Source organism: Hyperolius riggenbachi, chromosome 1 (assembly GCF_040937935.1).
Source record: "Hyperolius riggenbachi isolate aHypRig1 chromosome 1, aHypRig1.pri, whole genome shotgun sequence".
Classification (NCBI taxonomy): domain Eukaryota; kingdom Metazoa; phylum Chordata; class Amphibia; order Anura; family Hyperoliidae; genus Hyperolius; species Hyperolius riggenbachi.
Window position 1 is genome coordinate 102,670,514 of NC_090646.1, and position 27,785 is coordinate 102,698,298.

General features: G+C 45.1%; 1 protein-coding gene across 1 annotated transcript; it reads right to left on the reverse strand.

The window, feature by feature from the left end:
* Positions 1 to 1,832: 1,832 nt before the first annotated feature.
* Positions 1,833 to 27,785, reverse strand: CLRN2 (clarin 2). Its single transcript, XM_068267655.1, has 3 exons — positions 27,373 to 27,785; positions 4,910 to 5,089; positions 1,833 to 2,498 (listed from the first exon to the last, which is right to left on the reverse strand). Exons 1-3 carry the CDS (start codon positions 27,623 to 27,625, stop codon positions 2,233 to 2,235), a joined length of 699 nt encoding a protein of 232 aa, XP_068123756.1. The 5' UTR covers positions 27,626 to 27,785; the 3' UTR covers positions 1,833 to 2,232.

Genomic DNA, 27,785 nt, shown 5'->3' on the forward strand with positions numbered 1-27,785 from the left:
GATCTGACGCAGGAGCAAACAACGTGTTACCACCGGACTTCTGCGCCAGCAGAAGTAATGTAAGTCAGTGGGTTATGCAAACCTTTTAAAAAGGTTGGCAGGGGCGTCATTGCAGCATGCATGTGCGGAACATCAGGGCGGAGTCGGGAGGTTCGCTGGCTCTGTTCCAGTGAGGAGGCAGACCCGTGTGGACGTACTGCCGTGTCCGCGGCCAGGTTCTGCACTTGTGCAGTTTATAAAATTATAACTGAGCCTACTCAGAATGGTGGCGGCTGCAGGAGAATGATCGAGGACGTGCGCAGCTGAGGCACGCATGTGCAGTAGCCCGCGACAGGTAAAGACGGCCTGCTTTCAGAAATAAGCTGCTGCTGGACGGAGTAGTGTGGAGTGAGGGTGAGAAACCAGTTGGACTTCGAGGGGCTGGTGGAATTGGAAAAAGCCTCAGGTAAGTTAAACTGGCATCTTTTACTTTAGGTACCCTTTAAATAAATCTGGGACAGTCTATGTAATGATAGTAATGTCTGGTATAACTACCGTAAGTCAGGGTATTTATTTAAAGGGAGAGAGGTTCAAAGGAGTAGTGAAGCACCACTCTGTTTAAGAAACGGGTGATGTGCCGTGGCTTGGACCCGGCAGCACTCCTGGGTTAACGTAATGTAGAGAAGAAGACAGCCGGCACCATCCAATATAAATGCTATTTTATTCTTCCATTTCCATAACAGCCATAATTTGCCTAAAGGGAGAGAGGCAAATGGAGACTGACATATACTGTACATTTCCTTGTAAACAATGCACATGCCTGGCTGCCCTGCATATCACTAATCGTAATGGTAGACATAAATTAGCAAAATGCAAAGTTACAGTCCACTTGTAACTGCCATCAGGGCCGGGCCGAGGCATAGGCTGGAGAGGCTCCAGCCTCAGGGCGCAGTGTAGGAGGGGGCGCACAATTCATTCAGCTGTCATTCCTAATTGTGTTTTAAGCAGAAAGAAATAAAAGAAGGGGATACATAGCAGTGACTGCAAGCCAGATAACTAGATATTAAGATGTTGGGGAGGTTGTGGGCCCTGTGGCACCTCTTAGTCTAGTAGCAATCAGTGTGTGACGGCTGTGGTGACAGGGATGGAGGGGCGCACTTTGGTGTCTCAGCCTTGGGTGCTGGAGGACCTTGTCCCGCCTCTGACTGCCATCCTTCTGACACCATGAAACCCCCCATCTGCCTCATAGGAAAACCTGAAAACCAAGTTTAGATCATTTTGTGGAACCACAGTTCCCAGTAAGCTCTGAGCATGGATTAGTGATATCATAGTGAGAAGTAACTTACTGCTTTCAAGTTTTTAATGCTTTACCCCACTGAAATATTAACCTAGTAAGAATAATAGCGCTAAGGGTGTGTTCACTAACTATTCTACCACACCCCTGGCCCAGCCTACACTTTTCTGTGAATGTTTGGGAAAACTTTGTTTTGTAAGGTACACAAATTCTCATACAAAATGTTTTTACAGCTCTCCCCTAATGTCATCTGTTGCTGACCTCCGCAATAAAGAAACAGGCAGTTTATACATCCTGGACAACTGCAGTTACCTACAGAGACTTAGTTGACATTCCATTACTACAAGAAGGGTGATCTTGCTACATCTATCCATGTCTAGATACTATAACATATTTACACATTAATACCAGCAACACGACCGTAGATGTCATCACACTATATTTTGCATTACTGCAATGTCTTTTTATTGGGCGTTGCTCTGTAGATTGTCTCTGTACTCAATACAAAATAACACAAACGCTTTTGTTTTCCAATACATAAAACTTGAAATGATTGTTGCATTTTAATAAAATGAATGTATGAAATGCACCTTTTGGTCAGACTGGTCTCTGAGACATATTCAGGAATCAATTATGTTCTTACTGATATTTCCTAAGTGCGTTCTATCAAGTGATCATAATCAAGATGGCAAAATCCAACTCCATTCCTGTAGGAAGCAAGTAAGGGGCAATAAGGCCCAGGTCTCATGAGTGTCATCATTCTCCTTGGAGATAATGTACTGGTGTCTCCACCCACAACCTCAATACTTGATGTCCTCTGCAGTTACATTCGCTGGTGTCTCCACTAACAACCTCAATACATGATGTCCTCTGCAGTTACATTGGCTGATGTCTCCACCCACAACCTCAAGACATGATGTCCTCTGCAGTTACATTCTCTGGTGTCTCCACTAACAACCTCAATACATGATGTCCTCTGCAGTTACATTCGCCTCTTCCGTTTTAGTCTTAAATTTAGGTAGACGTATTGCGGTAGCCGCCATAAGTAGCATGTTGACAGCATGTGTTGCTCCGCTTGCCACACAGATCCAGAAAGAGTCCTCATAGTGTTCTTCTAGAATAACAATCCTGAACACATTCTCCCGGAAGTTTGCTATCCGCTCTGTTAGCCGATGGAGCTGCACTGCTGCGATAAAGCTAGTCACCGCAAACACAATGAACAGGCCTGCAGAGAAAAACAGTGCATGAATATAAAATAGTCACTGAAACATAGAAGAATAGCTGACACTTCAATTTGTAGAACACCTATGGGTTTCTCATTACTTTTATCATCCTGCCAACATATTTTTTTTTAAAGTATGTGTATGTAATACAGTAGTGAAGGTCAAAAACATCGATGTTCAGAAATTGTGTACGTGGTTCAAAAGCACCAACTTGACATAAAAATGTTAAAATCAGTTTAAAAATAGAAGAGGTTGTAAACTAACCTCCTCTTGGGGAAAAAAAAACTCAACAGTGAGGTTAAAAACTTTAATTTTATTGATCCAAATGAAGAAAACGCTTATAGATTGTAATGTGTTTCTCAGGAATAACTTCCTGCTTCTTCAGGCCCGTAAAGAGAGCAAAATCTCCAATGAGCCGTAGCAGAGCCTAGCGCCTCTGGAGCTCTACTACGGCTCAATGAAGATTTTACTCATTATACGCCTGAAGAAGTGGGAACCTCATCCCAAGAAACACGTTGCAATCTTTGAGAGTTGTTGTTCATTTGGATCGATAAAATTTAAGTTCTTAACCTTACTTTTGAGTTTTTTTTTCCAAGAAGAGGTAAGTTTACCTTTACCTCCTCTATTTTAAACAGTTTTTAACTATTTTAATTTGTTTTGGTGCCTCTTAACTGTTATATTTAAAAAACGGATTACTTAAACTACAGTATAGTGAATCAACCACAAGAGGTCACTGTCTGTAAAGTGCTGTGGTGATCTCTATGGTATTGGGATTTCCTGTATTCCTTCTGCGTTCCTCTATGTTGTAAGTAAGCTGCATTACCTGATGGTGGTGTATGATATATCTCTGCAGGTTTTCTTCAGTAAAGAGTAAACCTGTTATACCGGTGCCTATCTGCGTGTACAGACCTCTCTGCTCCATTATGAACCAGGTGTCTCTTTGTTGTTTTGTGCATAACTGCAGAGCTACTTTTTATCCTGAGCGGGGTTGGATTTGTTCTCACTTGCCCACTGTTGTGCCACTGCTGTGGCACAAAAGTAGGCAAGTGAGAAAAAAATCCAACCCTGTGGCACACAGTTGTGAGTATAATTATCTTGCACAGTTAGTCATTAACTGGGTCCGGACCGACGCAGTACGAATCTACGTCCAGCAGGCGGTGCTGTGCCCGACACTGAATGTAGATTCAACGTTGCACTGAATCGCACATCCCCGCCATTACCGCTGATACCACCGATCTCGACAAACTGCACTCGCCGCAATTCACTTGCTCTGTCGTCTATGAGATGGCAGAGTTCTGTAAGCAGGTCAGGAACCACTTTTATTGGCTGATGACCGCGTGATCATGGAGAGCCAATCACATTGGCTCCCATCGGTAGACAGTGTCAGGAGCCAATGAAAGTGGCTCCTGGCCGGCTGTCAGCACACTGCCATCATAGAGACGGCAGAGAGAGGAGCCTGTGGCTATGGGGCAGCATCGTGACTAGCGAGAGAGGCGGGTCTGAGCGGCGATTTCTCGGGAGGCGGCATTTAACGTGCCAGCAGTCTCTGGTCCTTAAGGGGGCAGAGACTGAAGGTACAGAAGTGGTTAAAGCAGGGGTCAGGAACCTTTTTGCTGAGAGAGCCATAAACACATATTTTAAAATTTAATTCTGTGAGAGCCATACACTATGTTTCAAACTGGCAGTGTGCATGCGCAGCAGAGGGCTCACGTCCCTGTTGCCATGGTGATGTGTACACAGTTGATCCTATGGGCAGCGGAAGTGTCTGACACGTCTGCAGCTTCTCTTGGGTTTCAGCAACATCAGCAATTTCCCCAAGAGCCAGACAGGAGAAATACCGACTAACAGCTTGTACAATTCGCTAGCTGACTTGGGGGCTGATTCTCTTTGTAGGTCTAGATCCCCACACTTTGGCGCAATAGACTGCCTGTCAAGTGACAGGCAGCCTATTGGGCCAACCAAAGTGCGGGGATTGCATCCTACAAAGCCACTGGACCTGACAGGGTCCAGAGTGGAACAATTGGAGCAGCTTTTCCTTTTGGGGGAGTGTGAGTAAATTAGTAGTGCATGCTACAGCAGTAGCGTGCCTAGTTCGAAAATGTTACTTGCGCTGCCACACTAAGCTGTGCTGCTTGAGAAGTGTAGTTTAGTTAATCAACCCCTACTGATTGGTCTGTAAGCCAGATGTAGCCATCAAAAGAGCCACATCTGGCTCCCGAGCCATAGGTTCCCTACCCCTGGGTTAAAGGTATCACCTAAACAACTTATGTTGTTATGTCTTCGGAGTATAATTATCCATGTCCTCTTAATCCCGTGTAAGAAACTTACTAAAATGTATTGGCTCTTGCTTTCTTCCCATATTTCCCTGCCCTCTTTTTTTCAAGCATACATAAATTGTTCTTCATGGTATTACCTGCAATGAAGTTCCAAAGACATATGCCTGCAGGACCTTTAATGGAGCGGTACGGGACCTTCAGTGCATTGTATATGCAGAACCCCAAACTAATCAGAGCAAAGGAAATGGCTGTACAGAGGAAGAGGATGATGAAGACATGGAGCGCCCCATTCAACTCCTTCACCAGATCCGGGAACACTATAGTGGGTCAGAAGAAAGAGAAACATTGCTTTATTCTCTTATCCAGTATTCCACTAATGACTGTCATATACAGTATACAGTCCTTCCTGCTAGTCTTTGTCTTCTGCTGCTGTCTGAAACTATCTACGCTGGCTTACAGTTCAACAGTGACACTTCTGTGTTTTTTGCTTTTAAAACAATTCAAAGCTTTTGTCCCCAGGGGCGTAGCAATAGGGGTTGCAGAGGTTGCAACCCTATTGGGGCCCTTGGACCAGAGGGGCCCACCCTTAGCTGCAGTATTAGCATTCTATGGGTCCTGTGCTCATAATAATCACTTCCATAGATACAGTGGTTTGAAAAAGTATTCGGCCCCCTTGACATTTTCCACATTTTGTCATATTACTGCCACAAACAGGATTCAATCTTATTGGAATTCCACATGAAAGACCAATACAAAGTGGTGTACATGTGAGAAGTGGAACAAAAATCATACATGATTCCAAACATTTTTTTTACTAATAAATAACTGCAAAGTGGGGTGTGCATAATTATTCAGCCCCCTTTGGTCTGAGTGCAGTCAGTTGCCCATAGGCATTGCCTGATGAGTGCTATTGACTTAACAGACTGCACCTGTGTGTAATCTAATGTCAGTACAAATACAGCTGCTCTGTGACGGCCTCAGAGGTTTTCTAAGAGAATATTGGGAGCAACAACACCATGAAGTCCAAAGAACACACCAGACAGGTCAGGGATAAAGTTATTGAGAAATTTAAAGCAGGCTTAGGCTACAAAAAGATTTCCAAAGCCTTGAACATCCCATGGAGCACTGTTCAAGCGATCATTCAGAAATGGAAGAAGTATGGCACAACTGTAAACCTACCAAGGCAAGGCCGTCCACCTAAACTCACAGGCTGAACAAGGAGAGCGTTGATCAGAAATGCAGTCGAGAGGCCCATGGGGACTCTGGACGAGCTGCAGAGATCTACAGCTCAGGTGGGGTCATCTGTCCATAGGACAACTATTAGTCGTGCACTGCACAAAGTTGGCCTTTATGGAAGAGTGGCAAGAAGAAAGCCATTGTTAACAGAAAAGCATAAGAAGTCCCGTTTGCAGTTTGCCGCAAGCCATGTGGGGGGCACAGCAAACATGTGGAAGTAGGTGCTCTAGTCAAATGAGACCAAAATGGAACTTTTTGGCCAAAATGCTATGAGTGGAGGAAAACTAACACTGCACATCACTCAGAACACACCATCCCCACTGTCAAGTATGGTGGTGGCAGCATCATGCTTGGGGGTGCATCTCTTCAGCAGGGACAGGGAAGCTGGTCAGAGTTGATGGGAAAATGGATGGAGCCACATACAGGGCAATCTTGGAAGAAAACCTATTAGAGTCTGCAAAAGACTTGAGACTGGGGCGGAGGTTCACCTTCCAGCAGGACAACAATCCTAAACATAAAGCCAGGGCAACAATAGAATGGTTTAAAACAAAACATATCCATGTGTTAGAATCAGTGGCGCAGCTAAGGAGCTGTGGGCCCCGATGCAAGTTTTACAATGGGGCCCCCCAAGCACACTATACATAACAATTGATACGGTGCACTAAAACCTGCCAATGGCAACTACAGTGTCAGAGGTGCAAGAAAGGGATGGAGAGCAGTTTGTTAATTATTAACACTATTCAAGGTATCTATAGAAGTGATTATTATGAGCACTTCTCATAATTGGCCCAATAGAGAGCTAATACTGTAGTTTAGGGAGTACCCTTCAGGGCCCCTCTGGCCCAAGGGCCCCAATGCGGTTGCAACCTCTGCAACCCCTATTGCTACGCCCCTGGTTAGAATGGCCGAGTCAAAGTCCAGTTCTAAATCCAATCGAGAATCTGTGGCAAGATCTGAAAACTGCTGTTCAGAAACGCTGTCCATCTAATCTGACTGAGCTGGAGCTGTATTGCAAAGAAGAATGGGCAAGGATTTCAGTCTCTAGATGTGCAAAGCTGGTAGAGACATACCCTAAAAGACTGGCAGCTGTAATTGCAGCAAACGGTGGTTCTACAAAGTATTGACTCAGGGGGCTGAATAATTACGCACACCCCACTTTGCAGTTATTTATGTTTTTAAATGTTTGGAATGATGTATGACTTTCGATCCACTTCTAACGTGTACACCACTTTGTATTGGTCTTTCATGTGGAATTCCAATAAAATTGATTCATGTTTGTGGCGGTAATGTGACAAAATGTGGAAAACTTCAAGGGGGCTAAATACTTTTGCAAACCACTGTACTTTGAATAATGGTAATCATTAATAAGCTGTTCCCCATCCCCTTCTTGCACCTCTGACACTGTAGTTTCCATTGGCAGGTTTTAGTGCGCCGTATAAATTATGATGTATGGAGTGCTTGGGGGGCCCCATTGTAAAACATGCATCGGGGCCCAGAGCTCCTTAGCTACACCACTGTTTGTCCAAATAACATTTTCACACTCGTACGTAATATATTCCTAATAAGCCTCTCTGCTCTTCCAGTTGCCTACTAATGACTTCCTCACACTAACCTCTTCCTATTGTTATGCTTCATGAATCCTCTAGGACCTGCCCCCTCTCTTTAGATGTGAATATAATAAAGGCGCTGACTACTTCATTTATATAGTAAAATACTATAACTTATTCACTGCTTATCACACCTAAATGATCTATATCTTGTTTTTTTAACCACAAATTAGGCTTTTTGTGGGTGATATTGTTTTCAGCAATAACTTTATTTTTTATGCATTTTAAAGGGAAAAACAAGGACAATTTTTTTCTTAAATTCCATCCCCTATAGTTTTAAAATAAACAATACTACTGTAGATATACACCACACATTTTAGTTGCCTATTTGTGCAGGCTATCACAACATTCAAATTATGTCCCTAGTACAATGAATGGCGACAATACATTACTTGGTAATAAAGGTGTTTTTTTCTGTTTTGTGTTTTTTTTCTTCACTGAACCCTATCAAAAATGACAAACACTTATTCACAAAAATAACAGTTATATACCCTGATGACATACACAATAAAAAAGCAAAGTCCCTAAAGTATCTATTTATGTATTTTTTAAAAAAAAGAAAATAACAAGTGTTTTATTTTGGTGTAACGATCGGTGTCAGCACGCAGAGAGAATCTGATTATTGGTGATCCGCAGTATCACCAAGAATACAGATAAATACCTGATTATTGATGATCTGCAGAATCACCGATAATACAGATATATTACTAACCTCTGGACACCTATGTATATAAGAGTGTTTGGTGTAACAGTAATACTTTGAGAAACACACCTGATGAGCAGGTGATCTTTGGCAGTATAGGCAATACTGCTTTTAGAGAGTACAGGAACCTTCCAGCAGCCTGAGACTCTCCAAGGGGTGGAGTCAGGCTGGAGGTAGGAAGGACCAGAGAGTGAGTGACACCTGAAGGTGTATGTCTCTATCTGATCCGGAGACTATCTCTTAAGGGGAGAGATAGATCTCGAGGTCGGGCAAGCCAGGTCGGCAACACACGGACAGACAAAGTACAAAGACAGAAGGCTGATTCGGTATCCAAGGCAAGCAGGGTTTGGCAACGGAATATCAGATGTGCAAGGTACCGAATCAGAGATCAGAAGAGTAGTCAGGAAAGCAATAAGTCATAACAGATATCAAACAATGCCTAGTCTGGGTGTGAGGTCCGTGGTCTCTACACCCTGAAACTAGTCTGATGTATAACAAGTTCCCTAGTCTGGGTGTGAGGTCCGTGGTCTCTACACCCTGGAACTAGTCTGATGCATAACAGAATGGTAATACAAGTTCCCTAGTCTGGGTGTGAGGTCCGTGGTCTCTACACCCTGGAACTAGTCTGATGTATAACAGAATGATAACACAAGTTCCCTAGTCTGGGTGTGAGGTCTGTGGTCTCTACACCCTGGAACTAGTCTAACATATAACAGAATGATAACACAAGTTCCCTAGTCTTGGGTGTGAGGTCCGTGGTCTCTACACCCTGGAACTAGTCTGATGAATAACAGAATGATCACACAAGTTCCCTAGTCTTGGGTGTGAGGTCCGTGGTCTCTACACCCTGGAACTAGTCTGAAGAATAACAGAATGATAATACAAGTAATCTGGCTCAGTGTGAATTCCCAGGTCCTCCTGGTTCAAACACATTGTTGGATCTGACTAAGGTCTGAGTGCTTCCACGTAGTGTTCGCAACGGCAGATAACTTGTGACTGGCCAGCAGTAACTATATATGGAGTAGTGCTCTCTGGCACCACCCCTAAGTGATCAACCAATAGTTACCAGCTCTGGGGTCAGCTGATCGGCTTGGTCAGCTGATCCCCCCTTGCCCATCATAAAAGTTCAGCCTCAGCGCGCACGCGCGCGCGTATTCCTAAGCCTGTGTGAACTAACAGACTCAGCCACACCAGACACACGCTGCTGCGTGCAAACCGCCGCGCTGGACGCGGAACCAGCTGCCTTGCTGTCAATACATGCGGCAGCTTTTCCGCGTTCTGCCATGCTACCAGACGCACGCTTCCGCGGGCAAACCGCCGCATTGGACGCGGAATCAGCCGCCTTGCTGTCAGCACACGCGGCGGGGCAGAAGGGGATAACAAATTAAAGTGGATGTTTTATGTAATGTATTTTATATTTAAGGGCCAGTGCACACAAAAAGCGCTAGCGTAATCGCAAACACTCAGCACTTTTTGAAGTGATTTTTCAAGGAAATTCTAGGCATATGTCAAGCGATTTTCTGTTTGTACCTAGCGTTTTTTGGAGTGTTTTTGTGTAGCATATTTTTTTTATGTACAGTACAGTTGCTAGTGTACTGGTTTTGTCACAAAAACGCTTGGAAAATCGCTCTGATCTAGATCCATCCCATTCTAATACATTAGCTAAGCTCTTTTTAAAAGTGCTCAGGAGTGCACCAGCTCTTAATTTTACTTTTTGACCACTAGATGGCACTACACACTGATTGAAGCCATAATCGTTCTCTCACAAGCACTTTGAATGCCTCAGAGAACGCATGTTCCCGTTCACAAATCAGTGCAGAGTAAGAGGTCCAAGGGCTCTGCCCACGCTGCACCCCTTCCCTTTTTATGGTTCAGCTGCTCCCAAGTCACCATTGCATGCATGTTCCCAAATCTTTGGGCGATTTTAAACTTTTAAAGGCTAGGGTGGGGACCTGAGAGAATCCTGTATGCGGCTAATGTGCTTTGCAACGTGCGGAACTGATGTCTCTCCTAAAAAGTTAAAGGTGAGGTCCCCTTTAATAAGTTGTAGCTGTGTGAATTGCATTAGCTTTGAGCACCTGTTTCAGCTGTAATGAGCACAATCGTGCCTTTGCAGTCCTATGTAGCCAGTGTCATTCAGGTGCAGCTTAGTCTAAGGCCCAGTGCACACCAAAAACCTCTAGCAAATCTGCAAAAAGCTAGAGGTTTTTGAAGCAGATTTCAGAGCGATTCTAGGCGTGTTTAGAGACGTTTTCTAAACATGCCTAGCGTTTTTTTGGAGTGTTTTTGTGTAGCAGATTTCATATATTGTTACAGTAAAGCTGTTACTGAACAGCTTCTGTAACAAAAATGCCTGGAAAACCACTCCGATCTAGCGTTTTCAGAGCTGTTTTCCACTTTCCTATACTTAACATTGAGGCAGAAACGCCTCAGAAATCTAAAATATGCTGCAGCCCCCGAGTTTGCGTTTGTGGAAAAAACAAACCTCTCTGGTGTGCACCAGCCCATTCACTTTCATTAGACAAGCGGTTTCCCCCCTGCAAGCGTTTTAAAAAACGCTTCAGAGCCGCTCTGGTGTGCACCTGCCCAAATATGTGCTGCCTTCCTTTTTTCATTGTGAATAACATTGTAACTTTTTTTTTTTCTTCTAGTAACCCAAATGTTTTGTGGGGATTTTTTTTTTAATACACAAACCATTCATGTTCCACCTCTCTAAATGTGATAGGTAATCGAATCTCCCTAGCAAAATTGTTGCTAATGTACGCCCAGGGCCTGTTCTCTCATGAAGTAAGGTGAAACATTTGCATTAGGTGGCAGAGATTACAGGGGCAGCATTTTTGTACTGTGTTCACACTGGCAGCATGCAGTCAGAGTGGGAGGAGAAGCGAGACTCAGACTCACAGCCAGCCAGTGTGCTATTGTTTTGAGCTGCAGCATGTCATGTGAGAACATTATATGAAGCAAAACAAATTGTTAGGTGCTGTGCGATCATTCCAAATCGTGTGTGTGTGTGTGGGGGGGGGGGGGGGGGGGGAGGCACATCCTCACAAGTTTGGCTCAGGCAGCAAAAAGTCTAGAATCGGCCCTGTGTACCCCACACTTTAGGCTATGCTGAAATGCCCCCCCCCCCCCCCCCCGCAAAAATTATATCATAAGCAGAGAGGCTAGGTGCACACTTAGCAGAAACACAAGCGTTGCGGAAAATGCTGCATTTTTGCCACTAATGGAAGTCTATGGGGAGCATCTAAACCGCATTTTGCGTTTTGTATGCATGCGTTTTTTCAAAAACGCTGGTTTTGTTGCATGGTATTCAAAAACGCTTCAAAAATGCACATAATGAATGTCAATGGGAACACAATGTATTGCGTTTGGTATGCGTTTTTCATGCATTTTTATATGTGTAAAACGTAATATAAAAATGCATTGAATAAGCATACAAAATGCATATGCATTTTATATATGCGAACTGCAAACGCATAAAAATGCATGCAAAACCCAAGATAAATGCATATGCGGGAAAAAACGCAAACGCACTAAAAACGCGCACACACACACACAAAAAAAACCCGCACATGACAGCAACGTGACCTTTCATGCTCTGTTATGTGTTTACCCAGCCATAGTGTTCTGCTGTGAAGCAGTGTCTGGAAGCAGGAAACCATTACACATGCTTCAGCACACTTGCAGCTGGGGAGAGGAAGGAAAAGGGGCCTCCTAAGCCTCTGGCCCCCCCTGCGGTGGCAGCAGGCGTCGTAGGGGTGATTGTTACACGCATGGTTAGGAGTGTTTCTTCCACGTGCTGTGTACGTATTTCAGCATCACCCATGGATGGGAGCATTCCTCCAGTCTACCCCGAGGATTAATTACTATACCTGTTGCAGCCGTAGAGGTGCAAAGTGAGGAATAATGTTTCCCTTCTGCTTTTACATAGCTACATAGTTTGGTCAAAAAAAGACATTAATCAAGTTCAACCAGAAAAAAAAAACCACCATCCTGAGCCCACACATATCCCACTTGATCTAGGGGAAAGCGGAAAACCTTACAAGGCCTGGGTCAAGTTGCCTTAAAAGGGAAAAATTAATTCCCAACTCCAGATGGCAGTCAGATAAATCCCTGGATCAACTCTCTTATTGTGCAGACCAATCATACAAACTAGGGAAGAATAATTGTATCTTTAAAGCATACTTGGACTGTAAAAAAAAGGGTTGATTTTCACTTACCTGTGGCCTCTTCCACCTCCCATATTATTTCAGGTTACTCAGTGTCCTCCAGGTCCCCTCCATTATGCCGCTCCCCCCCTAAAAAAGATCTCTGCGGCTTGGCTTCCTATTGGTGGAAGCTAACAGAGGCGGGGAGCGGCGAGAGGAGCCTGGAATCCAGTGGGAGATGCTACGAGGCTGACTGACAGCCTCACATAAATAAAGCACGCTAGCAGCAAGCAGATTGTTGCTAGCCTGGTGATCTTTTAAGGGGGTGCAGCGTGGCGCAGGGGGGGCTGGCAGCGGCAATACAATGACCCAGAGGCATGTCATTGTGCACACAACAGGCCTCTGGGTCATATTAGGATAACAATATGCCACCATGGGTTCTCTTTAAGCCTGGTTTCGGAATACCACTAAGGAGTGGCCACTGAGGTGCTACACCTGCTACTGCTGGAATTCTGTTTTGTCCCCACTTTATTGCCTGATGAAGCGGGCCCGGCCTGCGAAACGCGTTGCACTTTTGGGGTACCATATAATAAATGTGATTGCTACTTTTCAGACAGTCTTTCGTGTCTGCTTTATGGAGGTAAGTCCACCACTTCCTCCAAGCAAATTTTAAAGCTTTTATCCACTTTTATTCTGCTGGCGCCTCTGTTCTCCTACTGCAAAATCGTGTCCACCCCTGGTGGAGGGGTGATCTACCCCTTTTCTGATCTACAGAGAGCGACTTCTTATCCCTGAGTGAGGACAGGTCTAATCTCCTCACCTGCTTATACAGTGGTTGCTTGTGTGGTAACCCACGTTTGTGAGTATATTCTTCTCACTGATTTGCCTTACTTCGTTTATGTTTTAACCACTTCCCGACCGCCCACTACACAGGGGCGGCGGGGAAGTGGAGCCCTTCAGGACGGCCTCACCCACAGAGGCGGCGGTCCATTTAAGGGCATGGGCGGAGCGATCGCGTCATCCGTGACGCGATCCTCCGCCGGCGCCTGTCACCGTTCGCTCGCCGCAACATCCCGCCGGCTATACGGAAGCGCCGGCGGGATGTTAACCCCGCGATCGCCGCATACAAAGTGTATAATACACTTTGTAATGTTTACAAAGTGTATTATACAGGCTGCCTCCTGCCCTGGTGGTCCCAGTGTCCGAGGGACCACCAGGGCAGGCTGCAGCCACCCTAGTCTGCACCCAAGCACACTGATTTCTCCCCCCCCTGCCCCAGATCGCCCACAGCACCCATCAGACCCCCCCCCTGCCCACCCCCCAGACCCCTGTTTGCACCCAATCACCCCCCTAATCACCCATCAATCACTCCCTGTCACTATCTGTCAACGCTATTTTTTTTTTATCCCCCCCCTGCTCCCTGCCCCCTCCTGATCACCCCCCACCCCTCAGATTCTCCCCAGACCCCCCCCCCAGACCACCCCCCCCTGTTTACTGTATGCATCTATCCCCCTGATCACCTGTCAATCACCCGTCAATCACCCATCAATCACCCGTCAATCACCCCCTGTCACTGCCACCCATCAATCAGCCCCTAACCTGCCCCTTGCGGGCAATCTGATCACCCCCCCACACCAATAGATCGCCCACAGATCCGACATCAGATCACCTCCCAAATCCATTGTTTACATCTATTCTCTCCTCTAAACACCCACTAATTACCCATCAATCACCCCCTATCACCACCTGTCACTTTTACCTATCAGATCAGACCCTAATCTGCCCCTTGCGGGCACCCAATCACCCGCCCACACGCTCAGATTGCCCTCTGACCCCCCCCTTATCAATTCACCAGTGCATTAATTACATCTGTTCTTCCCTGTAATAACCCACTGATCACCTGTCAATCACCTGCCAATCACCTATCACCCATCAATCACCCCCTGTCACCCCCTGTCACTGCCACCCATCAATCAGCCCCTAACCTGCCCCTTGCGGGCAATCTGATCACCCACCCACACCATTAGATCGCCCGCAAACCCGCCGTCAGATTACCTCCCAAATGTATCGTTTACATCTGTTATCTTCTCTAAACACCCACTAATTACCCATCAATCACCCATCAATCACCCCCTATCACCACCTGTCACTGTTACCTATCAGATCAGACCCTAATCTGCCCCTTGCGGGCACCCAATCACCCGCCCACACGCTCAGATTGCCCTCAGACCCCCCCCCCCCCCTTATCAATTCGCCAGTGCATTAATTACATCTGTCCTTCCCTGTAATAACCCACTGATCACCTGTCAATCACCTGACAATCACCTATCACCCATCAATCACCCCCTGTCACTGCCACCCATCAATCAGCCCCTAACCTGCCCCTTGCGGGCAATCTGATCACCCACCCACACCAATAGATCGCCCGCAGATCCGACATCAGATCACCACCCAAGCGCAGTGTTTCCTCTAAACACCCACTAATTACCCATCAATCACCCATCAATCACTCGATATCACCACCTGTCACTGTTACCTATCAGATCAAACCCTAATCTGCCCCTTGCGGGCACCCAATCGCCCGCCTACACGCTCAGATTGCCCTCAGACCCCCCCTTATCAATTCGCCAGTGCAATATTTACATCTGTTCTCCCCTGTAATAACCCACTGATTACCTGTCAATCACCTATCAATCACCCATCAATCACCCCCTGTCACTGCCACCCATCAATCACCCCCTGTCACTGCCACCCATCAATCACCCGCTGTCACTGCCACCCATCAATCAGCCCCTAACCTGCCCCTTGCGGGCAAACTGATCACCCACCCACACCAATAGATCGCCCGCAGATCCGACATCAGATCACCACCCAAGCGCAGTGTTTCCATCTATTCTCTACCCTAAACACCCACTAATTACCCATCAATCACCCCCTGTCACTGCTACCTATCAGATTAGACCCCTATCTGCCCCTAGGGCACTCAATCACCCGCCCACACCCTCAGAATGCCCTCAGACCCCAGCCCTGATCACCTCGCCAGTGCATTGCTTGCATCTATTCCCCCCTCTAATCACACCTTGAGACACCCATCAATCACCTCCTGTCACCCCCTAGCACACCTACCCATCAGATCAGGCCCCAATTTGCCCCGTGTGGGCTCCTGATCACTCGGCCAAACCCTCAGACCCCCTTCCGATCACCTCCCCAGTGCATGGATTGCATCTATTTTCCCCTCTAACCACCCCCTGAGACACCCATCAATCACCTCCTGTCACCCCCCTAGCACTCCTATCCATCAGATCAGGCCCAATACAACCTGTCATCTAAAAGGCCACCCTGCTTATGACCGGTTCCACAAAATTCGCCCCCTCATAGACCACCTGTCATCAAAATTTGCAGATGCTTATACCCCTGAACAGTCATTTTGAGACATTTGGTTTCCAGACTACTCACGGTTTTGGGCCTGTAAAATGCCAGGGCGGTATAGGAACCCCACAAGTGACCCCATTTTAGAAAAAAAAGACACCCCAAGGTATTATGTTAGGTGTATGACGAGTTCATAGAAGATTTTATTTTTTGTCAAAAGTTAGCGGAAATTAATTTTTATTGGTTTTTTTTCACAAAGTGTCATTTTTCACTAACTTGTGACAAAAAATAAAATCTTCTATGAACTCGCCATACACCTAACGGAATACCTTGGGGTGTCTTCTTTCTAAAATGGGGTCACTTGTGGGGTTCCTATACTGCCCTGGCATTTTAGGGGCCCTAAACCGCGAGGAGTAGTCTAGAAAACAAATGCTTCAAAATGACCTGTGAATAGGACGTTGGGCCCCTTAGCGCACCTAGGCTGCAAAAAAGTGTCACACATGTGGTACCGCCGTACTCAGGAAAAGTAGTATAATGTGTTTTGGGGTGTATTTTTACACATACCCATGCTGGGTGGGAGAAATTTCTATGTAAATGGACAATTGTGTGTAAAAAAATCAAACAATTGTCATTTACAGAGATATTTCTCCCACTTAGCATGGGTATGTGTAAAAATACACCCCAAAACGCATTATACTACTTCTCCTGAGTACAGCGGTACCACATGTGTGGCACTTTTTTACACCCTAATGACGCTAAGGGGCCCAAAGTCCAATGAGTACCTTTAGGATTTCACAGGTCATTTTGCGACATTTGGTTTCAAGACTACTCCTCACGGTTTAGGGCCCCTAAAATGCCAGGGCAGTATAGGAACCCCACAAATGACCCCATTCTAGAAAGAAGACACCCAAAGGTATTCCGTACGGAGTATGGTGAGTTCATAGAAGATTTTATTTTTTGTCACAAGTTAGCGGAAAATGACACTTTGTGAAAAAAAACTATTAAAATCAATTTCCGCTAACTTGTGACAAAAAAATAAAAACTTCTATGAACTCACCATACTCCTAACGGAATACCTTGGGGTGTCTTCTTTCTAAAATGGGGTCATTAGTGGGGTTCCTATACTGCCCTGGCATTTTAGGGGCCCTAAACCGTGAGGAGTAGTCTTGAAACAAAAATGACCTGTGAAATCCTAAAGGTACTCATTGGACTTTGGGCCCCTTAGTGCAGTTAGGGTGCAAAAAAGTGCCACACATGTGGTATCGCCGTACTCGGGAGAAGTAGTACAATGTGTTTTGGGGTGTATTTTTACACATACCCATGCTGGGTGGGAGAAATACCTCTGTAAATGACAATCTTTTGATTTTTTTACACACAATTGTCCATTTACAGAGGTATTTCTCCCACCCAGCATGGGTATGTGTAAAAATACACCCCAAAACACATTGTACTACTTCTCCCGAGTATGGCGATACCACATGTGTGGCACTTTTTTGCACCCTAACTGCGCTAAAGGGCCCAAAGTCCAATGAGTACCTTTAGGATTTCACAGGTCATTTTGCGACATTTGGTTTCAAGACTACTCCTCACGGTTTAGGGCCCCTAAAATGCCAGGGCAGTATAGGAACCCCACAAATGACCCCATTTTAGAAAGAAGACACCCCAAGGTATTCCGTTAGGAGTATGGTGAGTTCATAGAAGATTTTATTTTTTGTCAACAGTTAGCGGAAATTGATTTTAATTGTGTTTTTTCACAAAGTGTCATTTTCCGCTAACTTGTGACAAAAAATAAAATCTTCTATGAACTCGCCATACTCCTAACGGAATACCTTGGGGTGTCTTCTTTCTAAAATGGGGTCATTTGTGGGGTTCCTATACTGCCCTGGCATTTTAGGGGCCCTAAACCGTGAGGAGTAGTCTTGAAACGAAATTTCTCAAAATGACCTGTGAAATCCTAAAGGTACTCATTGGACTTTGGGCCCTTTAGCGCAGTTAGGGTGCAAAAAAGGGCCACACATGTGGTATCGCCGTACTCAGGAGAAGTAGTATAATGTGTTTTGTGGTGTATTTTTACACATACCCATGCTGAGTGGGAGAAATATCTCTGTAAATGGACAATTGTGTGTAAAAAAAATTAACAAATTGTCATTTACAGAGATATTTCTCCCACCTAGCATGGGTATGTGTAAAAATACACCCCAAAACACATTATACTACTTCTCCTGAGTACGGCAATACCACATGTGTGGCACTTTTTTGCAGCCTAACTGCGCTAAGGGGTCCAAAGTCCAATGAGCACCTTTAGGCTTTACAGGGGTGCTTACAATTTAGCACCCCCCAAAATGTCAGGACAGTAAACACACCCCACAAATGATCCCATTTTGGAAAGTAGACCCTTCAAGGTATTCAGAGAGGGGCATGGTGAGTCCGTGGCAGATTTCATTTTTTTTTGTCGCAAGTTAGAAGAAATGGAAACTTTTTTTTTTTTTTTTTTTTCTCACAAAGTGTCATTTTCCGCTTACTTGTGACAAAAAATAATATCTTCTATGAACTCACTATGCCTCTCAGTGAATACTTTGGGATGTCTTCTTTCCAAAATGGGGTCATTTGGGGGGTATTTATACTATCCTGGAATTCTAGCCCCTCATGAAACATGACAGGGGGTCAGAAAAGTCAGAGATGCTTGAAAATGGGAAAATTCACTTTTTGCACCATAGTTTGTAAACGCTATAACTTTTACCCAAACCAATAAATATACACTGAATGGTTTTTTTTTATCAAAAACATGTTTGTTCACATTTTTCGCGCTGCATGTATACAGAAATTTTACTTTATTTGAAAACTGTCAGCACAGAAAGTTAAAAAAATCATTTTTTTGCCAAAATTCATGTCTTTTTTGCTGAATATAATAAAAAGTAAAAATCGCAGGAGCAATCAAATAGCACCAAAAGAAAGCTTTATTAGTGACAAGAAAAGGAGCCAAAATTCATTTAGGTGGTAGGTTGTATGAGCGAGCAATAAACCGTGAAAGCTGCAGTGGTCTGAATGGAAAAAAAGTGGCCGGTCCTTAAGGGGGGTAAAGCCCTAGGTCCTCAAGTGGTTAACATACTACACTATATTGGGCTCTCGGTTTCTCTATATTTTACCATATTATTATACTGTATTGTGATTAGCTGAGGAAGACCTTTCAGGAGTCCCCACCTTGAAAATCCTGGGTTTGCCCCTGAACTTACAGATGTAATAAAATATTACATTTATTAATAAAAAATGAGCCAAATAGTCAAATAAAAACAAAACAAAAACCTCCAATCTCATTAGTTAGGCCTGGTGCACACCAGAGGAGTTTTTCTGAGCATTTTGAGTTTTTAAATCTGCTGCTAATGTTATCCTATGTGTCTGTGCACACTGGAGCAATGAGGTTTTGTAAACAAAACCCATAGCATTACATTGGGAAGAGCTTTTGAAACCTGTAAAAGCTCTTCCCAATGTAATGCTATGGTTTTTTTTTTACAAAACCTCATTGCTCGTAGGGTTGCCAGGTGTCCGGTTTTACACCGGACAGTCCGTTTTTTGTGCGCTGTGTCCGGTGCAAAAAGGCATGCTAAACCGGACAATTAAGTTGTCCGGTTTAGAGCCCCCCCCCCGCAGCGCAGGAGGAGAACAGTGCAGCAGAGAGAGAGCTGGGAGCAGCGGTGGAGAAGGGGGGCAATCTACCCCCCCCTTCCCTCACCTTAGGGTGCTCTCTCTCCCCCGCTGTCTCCTCCAGGATGATGTGCAGGCTGGCGAGTGGCTGCAGGCGGAACTTACCTCTGTGTCGCTCCAGCGCCGGAAGTTCGGGTCCCGCAGCCGCTGAGATTCGACTTAAAAAAGATCCGGATCAAAGATCCGAATCATTCATGAGCCGGACAACACTAATCAGTCTGAATAGTGTTGTCCGGCTCATGAATGATTCGGATCTTTTTTGAGTCGAATCTCAGCGGCTGCGGGACCCGAACTTCCGGCGCCTGCGACACAGAGGTAAGTTCCGCCCGCAGCCACCCGCCAGCCTGCACATCATATTGGAGGAGACAGCGGGGGAGAGAGAGCACCCTAAGGTGAGGGAAGGGGGGGAGATTGCCCCCCTTCTCCACCGCTGCTCCCAGCTCTCTCTCTGCTGCACTGTTCTCCTCCTGCGGGGGGGGGGGGGGGGGGCGGGGGCACCTGGCTACCTATTCTGGGCACATATAGCCCCTGGCTACCTATTCTAGGCACATATACCCCCTGGCTACTTATTCTGGGCACATATAGCCCCTAGCTACCTATTCTGGGCACATATACCCCCTGGCTACCTATTCCGGGCACATATAGCCCCTGGCTACCTATTCCGGGCACATATAGCCCCTGGCTACCTATTCTGGGCACATATAGCCCCTGGCTACCTATTCTGGGCACATATAGCCCCTGGCTACCTATTCTGGGCACATATAGCTCCTGGCTACCTATTCTGGGCACATATACCCCCTGGCTACCTATTCTGGGCACATATACCCCCTGGCTACATATACTGGGACATATATACCCCTGCCTACGTATACTGGGACATTTACACCCCTGCCTACATATACTGGGACATATATACCCCCTGGCTACATATACTGGGCACATATATCCCTGGCTACATATACTGGGAACACTGGCTGTTTGTCATTATGTGCATTTAGTGGTGAAAAGCTGTCTCTTTTGTGCATTTACTGGTGAAAAGCTGTCTCTTATTATGTGCATTTACTGGTGAAAATCGGTGTCTTATTATGTGCATTTACTGGTGAAAAGCTGTCTCTTGTGCATTTACTGGGGAAAAGCTGTCTCTTATTATGTGCATTTACTGGCGAAAAGGTGTCTCTTATAATGTGCATTTACTGGTGAAAAGCTGTCTCTTATGTGCAGTTACTGGTGAAAAACTGTCTCTTATGTGCACTGGACCAGTACTACTGGTGAGGACAGTTAGTGACATGGCTATGTACTCTGTAATGTGCTGCAGAAGATGTCAGTGCGATATAAATACTATAATTTTTTTTTTTAAAAAGCCCATTGCTTAGCCCCACTCTACATAAAAGTGTGCTTCTGACTCCGCCCCTAACTCCACCCCCTGTCCGGTTTTCTCCATCAGCCGACCTGGCAACCCTACTCCAGTGTGCACAGACACATAGGATAACATTAGCAGCAGATTTAAAAACTCAAAACGCTCAGAAAAACTCCTCTGGTGTGCACCAGGCCTTACTGATATTATGCTGGCTGCACATATCCAAGCTAAAGTCACAGATAAAATGGTTAGCTTTTATAATACCTGGACTCTATGGTTGGAAAATTGTGGCCTTTCCCTTTTATTACATAACTTCTGACTTGGTGTTTAATTCTCGCTGTTCTGCTGACACATAATGAATGATTGGTGACCCTGAGACTCCTGCTCTACTATACTTTGTATTCTTGTTGGAATATGTGTGGTGTTTTCAGGCTTCTTGTTCTGATTCTCTACGCTTATTTTGACATATTGTTATCACCCCTGCGCCCACATAACGCTAGCGGTAGTCGCTAACGTTTTGCGAATCCTAATGTGAACGAGCACTTAGGGCTGGTGCACACCAAAAACCGCTAGCAGATCCGCAAAATGCTAGCAGATTTTGAAACGCTTTTTCTTCTTTTTCTGCAGCGTTTCAGCTAGCGTTTTGCGGTTTTGTGTAGCGGTTTTGGTGTAGTAGATTTCATGTATTGTTACAGTAAAGCTGTTACTGAACAGCTACTGTAACAAAAAACGCCTGGCAAACCGCTCTGAAGTGCCGTTTTTCAGAGCGGTTTGCGGTTTTCCTATACTTAACATTGAGGCAGAAACGCATCCGCAATCCAAAATCTGCAGCAGCCCGGGAGTATGCGTTTCTGCAAAACGCCTCCCGCTCTGGTGTGCACCAGCCCATTGAAATACATTACCCTAGCAGATCCGCACCCGCAAGCGGATCGCAAACTGCAGGCGAACCGCTCTGGTGTGCACTAGGCCTTACTGCATATTGACTGCAGTTGACTAAAGAGGTTAGTTGCCCTTACACACTGACAGACAATCACCTAAAATCTTCTCAAATTATTGCTTCGGGCAACAAAAATATAATATCTGTACTATCTTTACCTGGAGGTCAGCAGAAACTACCTTCCTCAATGCCACCAATCACCTAGATCCTGTCCTTGCAGCCAGTTTAGTCAGTCAAGAGAAACAGAGGAAATAGCAAGATACAAATTAGATTACAATTAGCATGGGAGAAGCATAGGAGGTGAGGCAATAGTCTCCCCAGTGTTTATTCTGTACTGCAGCTTGCCACTTTCTGCCCTTTGTGTGGGTGTTTGTGCTGACATATAGATGGACTTTGCAGTGGCAGTTTGCTGGCACTTGCACACAGCAGCCAGGGGTGTAACAGTAGATGCTGCAAGGGATGCAGCCACAGGGGGGCCCAGAAGCCACAGGGGACCCCGTCCTAAGAGACTGACAACTAAAGGCAAGGAGAGAAAAAACGTTCTGCTCTCTGTATAATTGTTCCAATGACTGCATCTGCTCAGCTACTGATGAAGAATCATACAAGTTTTGTAGACAAAGATTTGTTGACAGTCCCTATTCAGTGTGCAGGGGGAGGGGGCCTCATCCAAAATTTTGCAGGTGGCCCAGTGATTTCTAGTTATGCCCCTGATAGCAGCTCGGGGAGGTGATTGGGGTGGTCTCCTGGTAAGTATTCTCTCAGGTGCTGCATGTGTTCCACTGGTGAACACTCATTCTCACTATGGCTTTATGCATATTAAAAATATTTGCAACTGTTAACTTGTAATTAATTGATGTTGTTTTTTGGTTGCTCTGCACTGACATAGCTAGGATCTGTCATTTACATCACGCAATGTTTATGGTTACCTGTGACATGCACGATTTCTCGGATCATGTTTACTTACAGCAATGTAAGCAATGCCTCTTATGAATAGGTGTTGCATTACCAAACCTGTCACTAAAGGACCAGCATTCATTGGAGGTTGCTGGATGATCCACAAACTAACTGGAAAGTTGATTTTTCATAGAGGAAGGGAGTGCAAAAGGTGTACGTTGAAAAAGGCCGCAGAAAGAAGCCGCTAGTAGAATATCGGTAAAATGACTGATACGTGACAAGACTGTATTCTTTGTACAGTGTTGCGGAAGATGTCAGCACTATATAAATACTAAGTAATAATAAAAAAAGAATAATTGCCAAGCATTGAAACCAGGCGCCGCCATAGCAGTGATGTTATACTGCGCAGGGTGCGTAAAGGCGATTCGGGTTTCCGAATGACATGCCCTTCGAGTTGTGACGGCTCGGAGATGGAATAGTATTTTACGCCGCCAGGCATTTGAGCGTCTCACCCTGCACCCAGCTCACTGGCGGCGCACATATAGGCATGCATTTTAACTACTCCTAAAACTAACTGACCCCAGCAGATATCTCCGCCGCAATCTCTGCTGCTAAAGTGTCCCCGCGCTGATACCTGCGCTGCCCTCCGTCGATATTTCTAGCTGGCAAATTTTGTTCATAAGTTGCACCACCGAAACCCAAACTGTACCCTGGGCAGTGGGCACCACTATAGCTGTGTGGAACCCAAAGTACCATGCACGCAGACGTACCCAAATTAACCACTCCAGTGCAAAGATCAATATTACAAATTCAGAATTTGCCATGGGAATAAATAGTAATACAGTAAGCTAAATAAGCAAGCTTCGTACACATACTAGATGGAATCTAAAGTGTGTAGGGTGACCCACATATGTTGGTGAAAGCTCTGGCCTGCTGGATCATCTTGTCCGAGTACAGGCCAAGGCCATTGTTCCCCTCCCTACCTCTCCCGCTCTGTTGTACACCACGCTATCATCCCTTGAACACCCCCATAGAAAGACAACTGCACCCGTACTGCACTTGGCTTTGAACTGTCGCCTAACAGTCCTTGTATGTGTGTGTGAGCCTTTAGTCTGTTGGCCTGATTTGCTAAAGATGGGCATACACTATATGCTTTTAAGACGTTAGACGCCATTGAATTTGGCTCCACTTTTTCAATTTTTATAATTGTTTATTAAAGAGGAACTATCGAATAAATTGTCATTCTGTAAACCCCACATACCTATAGAGCTTTTAGCCAGCAACACTAGAAAGCTTTTTAGAAGTCTCTCATCACAGCCTGTGTGAAAGAATGCTTTTTTTATCAGCTTTTTGTAACAAAGTCGACGATGGGAAGGCAGGGGCTGTACCATGTAGATAGGTGCCACTGTCACTATTCACAGAGGAATGATTTACTGTTTATTTCTGCACTGCCCACACACTGCTTTTTCACAGGTCAATCTGAGAACAGCTGAGAGATTTATCAGCTACAAAGAAAGGATCTGAAGAGAAGGGGCTTACTTTATTCCTGCTTACACCCCCCATTCAGAATGAGCTGTTCCTGTCTGTAATCTGTTTTGATTCTGCACTCAATTCTCTTATCTTTGCTCGTTTTTCTTATCTTTTTCTATTCAATTCTATGAGAAATCGAGAGCGAGTAATATCGGACATGAGGGATTTTATCACTGGGATCCATCTATCGCACGGAAAATCATACCGTGTGTATCCAGCATTACAGCCAGTGAGGACTATTTTTGTGTGCTGGATGTGCTGGACACAGTCCTCCATAGTAATGCCCACAGTGAAAACTGTTCTCTGTTAATCTCATATTTTCTTCACACAAGAAATGAAAATAGGAAAAAAAAGCCTTTTCTATTTGCTAGTAATTACTGGAAATATATGTGGCATTTAGAATTTTAGTTAACTTTGATAGTTTTCCTTTAAGTGGTTAACCTTTACTGTTAAATAGTTTGTTTGTTTGTTTTTCATCCCTTTCCCTAAAGGGAAGGTCCGAGGAGCCTAAAAATAAAAAATCCACTTACCTGGGGCTTCCTCCAGCCCCTGGCAGCCGTGCTGTGCCCTCGCCGCAGCTCCGGTGGCTCCCGGTCTCCTCCGATGCAGATGCCGACCTCGCCAGGTCGGCATCTACTTGCGCTCCAGCGTGCGGCTCACTGAGTTGCACTGACATAATCTAAACTGTACTGCCAGGCGCAGTACAGTCCGGATGACCTCAGTGCGGTGGGGAGCAGAGCTGCGGCGAGGCACAGGACGACTGCAAGGGGCTGAAAGAAGCCCCAGATGAGTGGATTTTTTATTTTTAATGTTCCTGGACGTGGCCTTTAATTCTGCATTTTTTATTTATTTATTCTTATCTTCATCGTGCCTTCCACCCATATCATGTGGCCACCCAGAACTCCCATGAAAGACTTTCCGCATGTGCAGGCTTCATACATTTCACTTTCCAGCTCACGTGAATGCTGTTCTGACTTTTAGACAAAGTTCCTCTACTTTTCTGCCATTTAAGATTTTCAAAATCCTGAGCTATTTTTTAAGCCACTGTAAGATAATCAAGGTAACACAGTCTCTTTTTCAACATTTCCAAAGGAAAAAAGAATTTTATAACTGCATAAATTAGTAGAAACTGAATAGAAAATGGTGACTAAAAAGTTGGCTGGATATGCCTCATCCCCCCCCCCCCCCCCCCAGGAAAATTGCTAAGGATGGGTTCACACTGTACCATTTGCACAACAGAACTTTCGCAGTTGATCTGTGCAGGATACAAAGGGCCATATGCAATTCTCTTTTTCACTTGAGTTTTCTCCTAGGAGATAATTTTTCATCTTCAATTTTAAATAACTTTCCAGCACTTTTCAACAAAAAAAGTACCAAAAAGTAGGTGACTAAGTACTATCAAAATTATTTTGAGCCTTTTCTTGCTTTCTGGTGGCTTAAAAGGCATTTTATTGACAAGTCTAAAAATATCACCTGGGAGAAAACTATGGAGAAAAAGTGAATTGCATATGGGCCACTGTGTTCTATCTCAAGTCTGCATGCATCGTTCACATTACCTTCCATAGTGCATTCCTTTTGCTCGCATTGTGACCTGTGTGGTTCACCATTTGGTTCCACTGCTGCTGCTGTCAGCTTACCCCCCCCCTCCCCCCCACCTTAGGGGAGAATATATACAGATCAGAGTCCCGGCAGATAGAAGCATATGGGGTTCACTATTGTATTGCAACAGACCAAATCCACCAGGGCGGATTTTCGTTTGTCTACTCAGTGAACCAATGAGAACCCTCCCTGGGAACAGCAGATTCCCATTGGTCTGTTCCAATCCAATGGGGAGCCCCATGCTTCTGACGGTGCTCATATCTGTATACTGGCATTTCTACCCTACAGTGGACTGAGAGGCAGTGCCAGCAGTGGTGATGGAACAGCATGTGATGGTGGCAGGTGAGTGAAATTAGCAAAATGTATGCAGAGGACAGCCTAGTAAGAACGGACACTATCCATTCCATAGGCTTCCACTAATTCTGTCTGCATCAGCTCGTATCTGGATTTATCCTGCACTGCACATTCTTGCATTACACTCACTGGATGAAATCAGGGCCATTTTTAGGCAAAGGCATTCCAGACCATTGCCTGGAGTGCCATGAGTCCTGGGGGTGCCATGTACCTGGATTAAGCCCCACCCTAAATGAAGCCCCCTCCATTAGCAGGACAGACAGGCAATAGCATTGTTTAAAATTAAACAAATATGTCAACCTCCATATCCCTCTCACTTCAGGTAACCTTTAACTAGCTCGCTGGCTGCAGGAGTCCCACTTCCTGTCAAGACAACAGTATATTTTCATGGAAAGAAAGTTGCGCAGACAATTCACCCCACCCTGGGAGGAGGCAGAAGCAAGTCTTTCAATTTCAGCACAGATCACCTGACAAAATCCACCTCCTCTCTCTGCTAGCAAATAATGAACTGTTTGTGGCCAGCACTGAAGCTACAGAGAACTCTCATAATGGAAAGAATCTGCTGAGCTGCAGTGCTAACCACAAAGAGTTAATTCGTCAGCAAAATAGGGAGGGGCTTGACAGTAATAGCCGTTCTCTAGTTAGCAACAGCCACCCAGTGATAACTCTACACTTGCTGGAGTTATCGCTAGGTCACATGACTGGGTTTACCAAAGAGAATTTCTCTGGAATAGCTGCATCAAATATGAAGATTACGCAATTAATGTCATATCTCCTAATACATCTTTACTATCAATGAAAAGTAATCGAGGTTAAACTAAAGTTAAAACATAGAACTCAGGGCAAGGTAAGTATATAGTTGGAACAGGCACAGGTTCCTCAATATCATTCCCATTACTTTCAGCAACTTGTGGTTTGTGTTCTCTGTATACAGGTTGCTGCAGTAATCCACCATACATCACATCAAATAGAAAAATGTTGAGAAAAAGAGACTGCAGACATGACCTCTACACTAAAAGTGCAGGCAGCTGATGCAGGTGCGGGACAGGAATATCGAGGTAGGTGCCACAGGAGAGGTCAGCATACGTCGCTTTGCCCGCTCCTTTCACTTTGCTTACAATTCTACTTTAAAACATATTTTGTGAACAGCACAAGCATACTTACCTTGGAATGTGAACGTTCGTTTCCCAAGTCCGCACTGTCGCACTTTGCCACCTTGGAACAACCCATAGTAGATATCCCCAACAAATTTCACCAGCTCTGGGTCAGACGCATTGACCAGATCAACTCCCGTCTGACACAAAATCTTGCCAGTCATCCATTTCTGAGTCGCCATAGCAACAAGGATCAAGACAAATGACACAAAACTGCCTGCAGCTGCAAAGGAGAATATGGTTTTCTTGAAGCACCCTGGCATTCTAAAGCTTTCATGAAATCATCCCTGGTACTGCCATGCAGCAACTATACATCTTGTTTCCATCCACACGTATTCCAATGTTTGCTCCCCTCTGATGTTCCATTGTTTTCAGGCCAGGTTGTTTGGCTTCAGTGTGGGGGTCCAGGGGTGATCAGCAGTC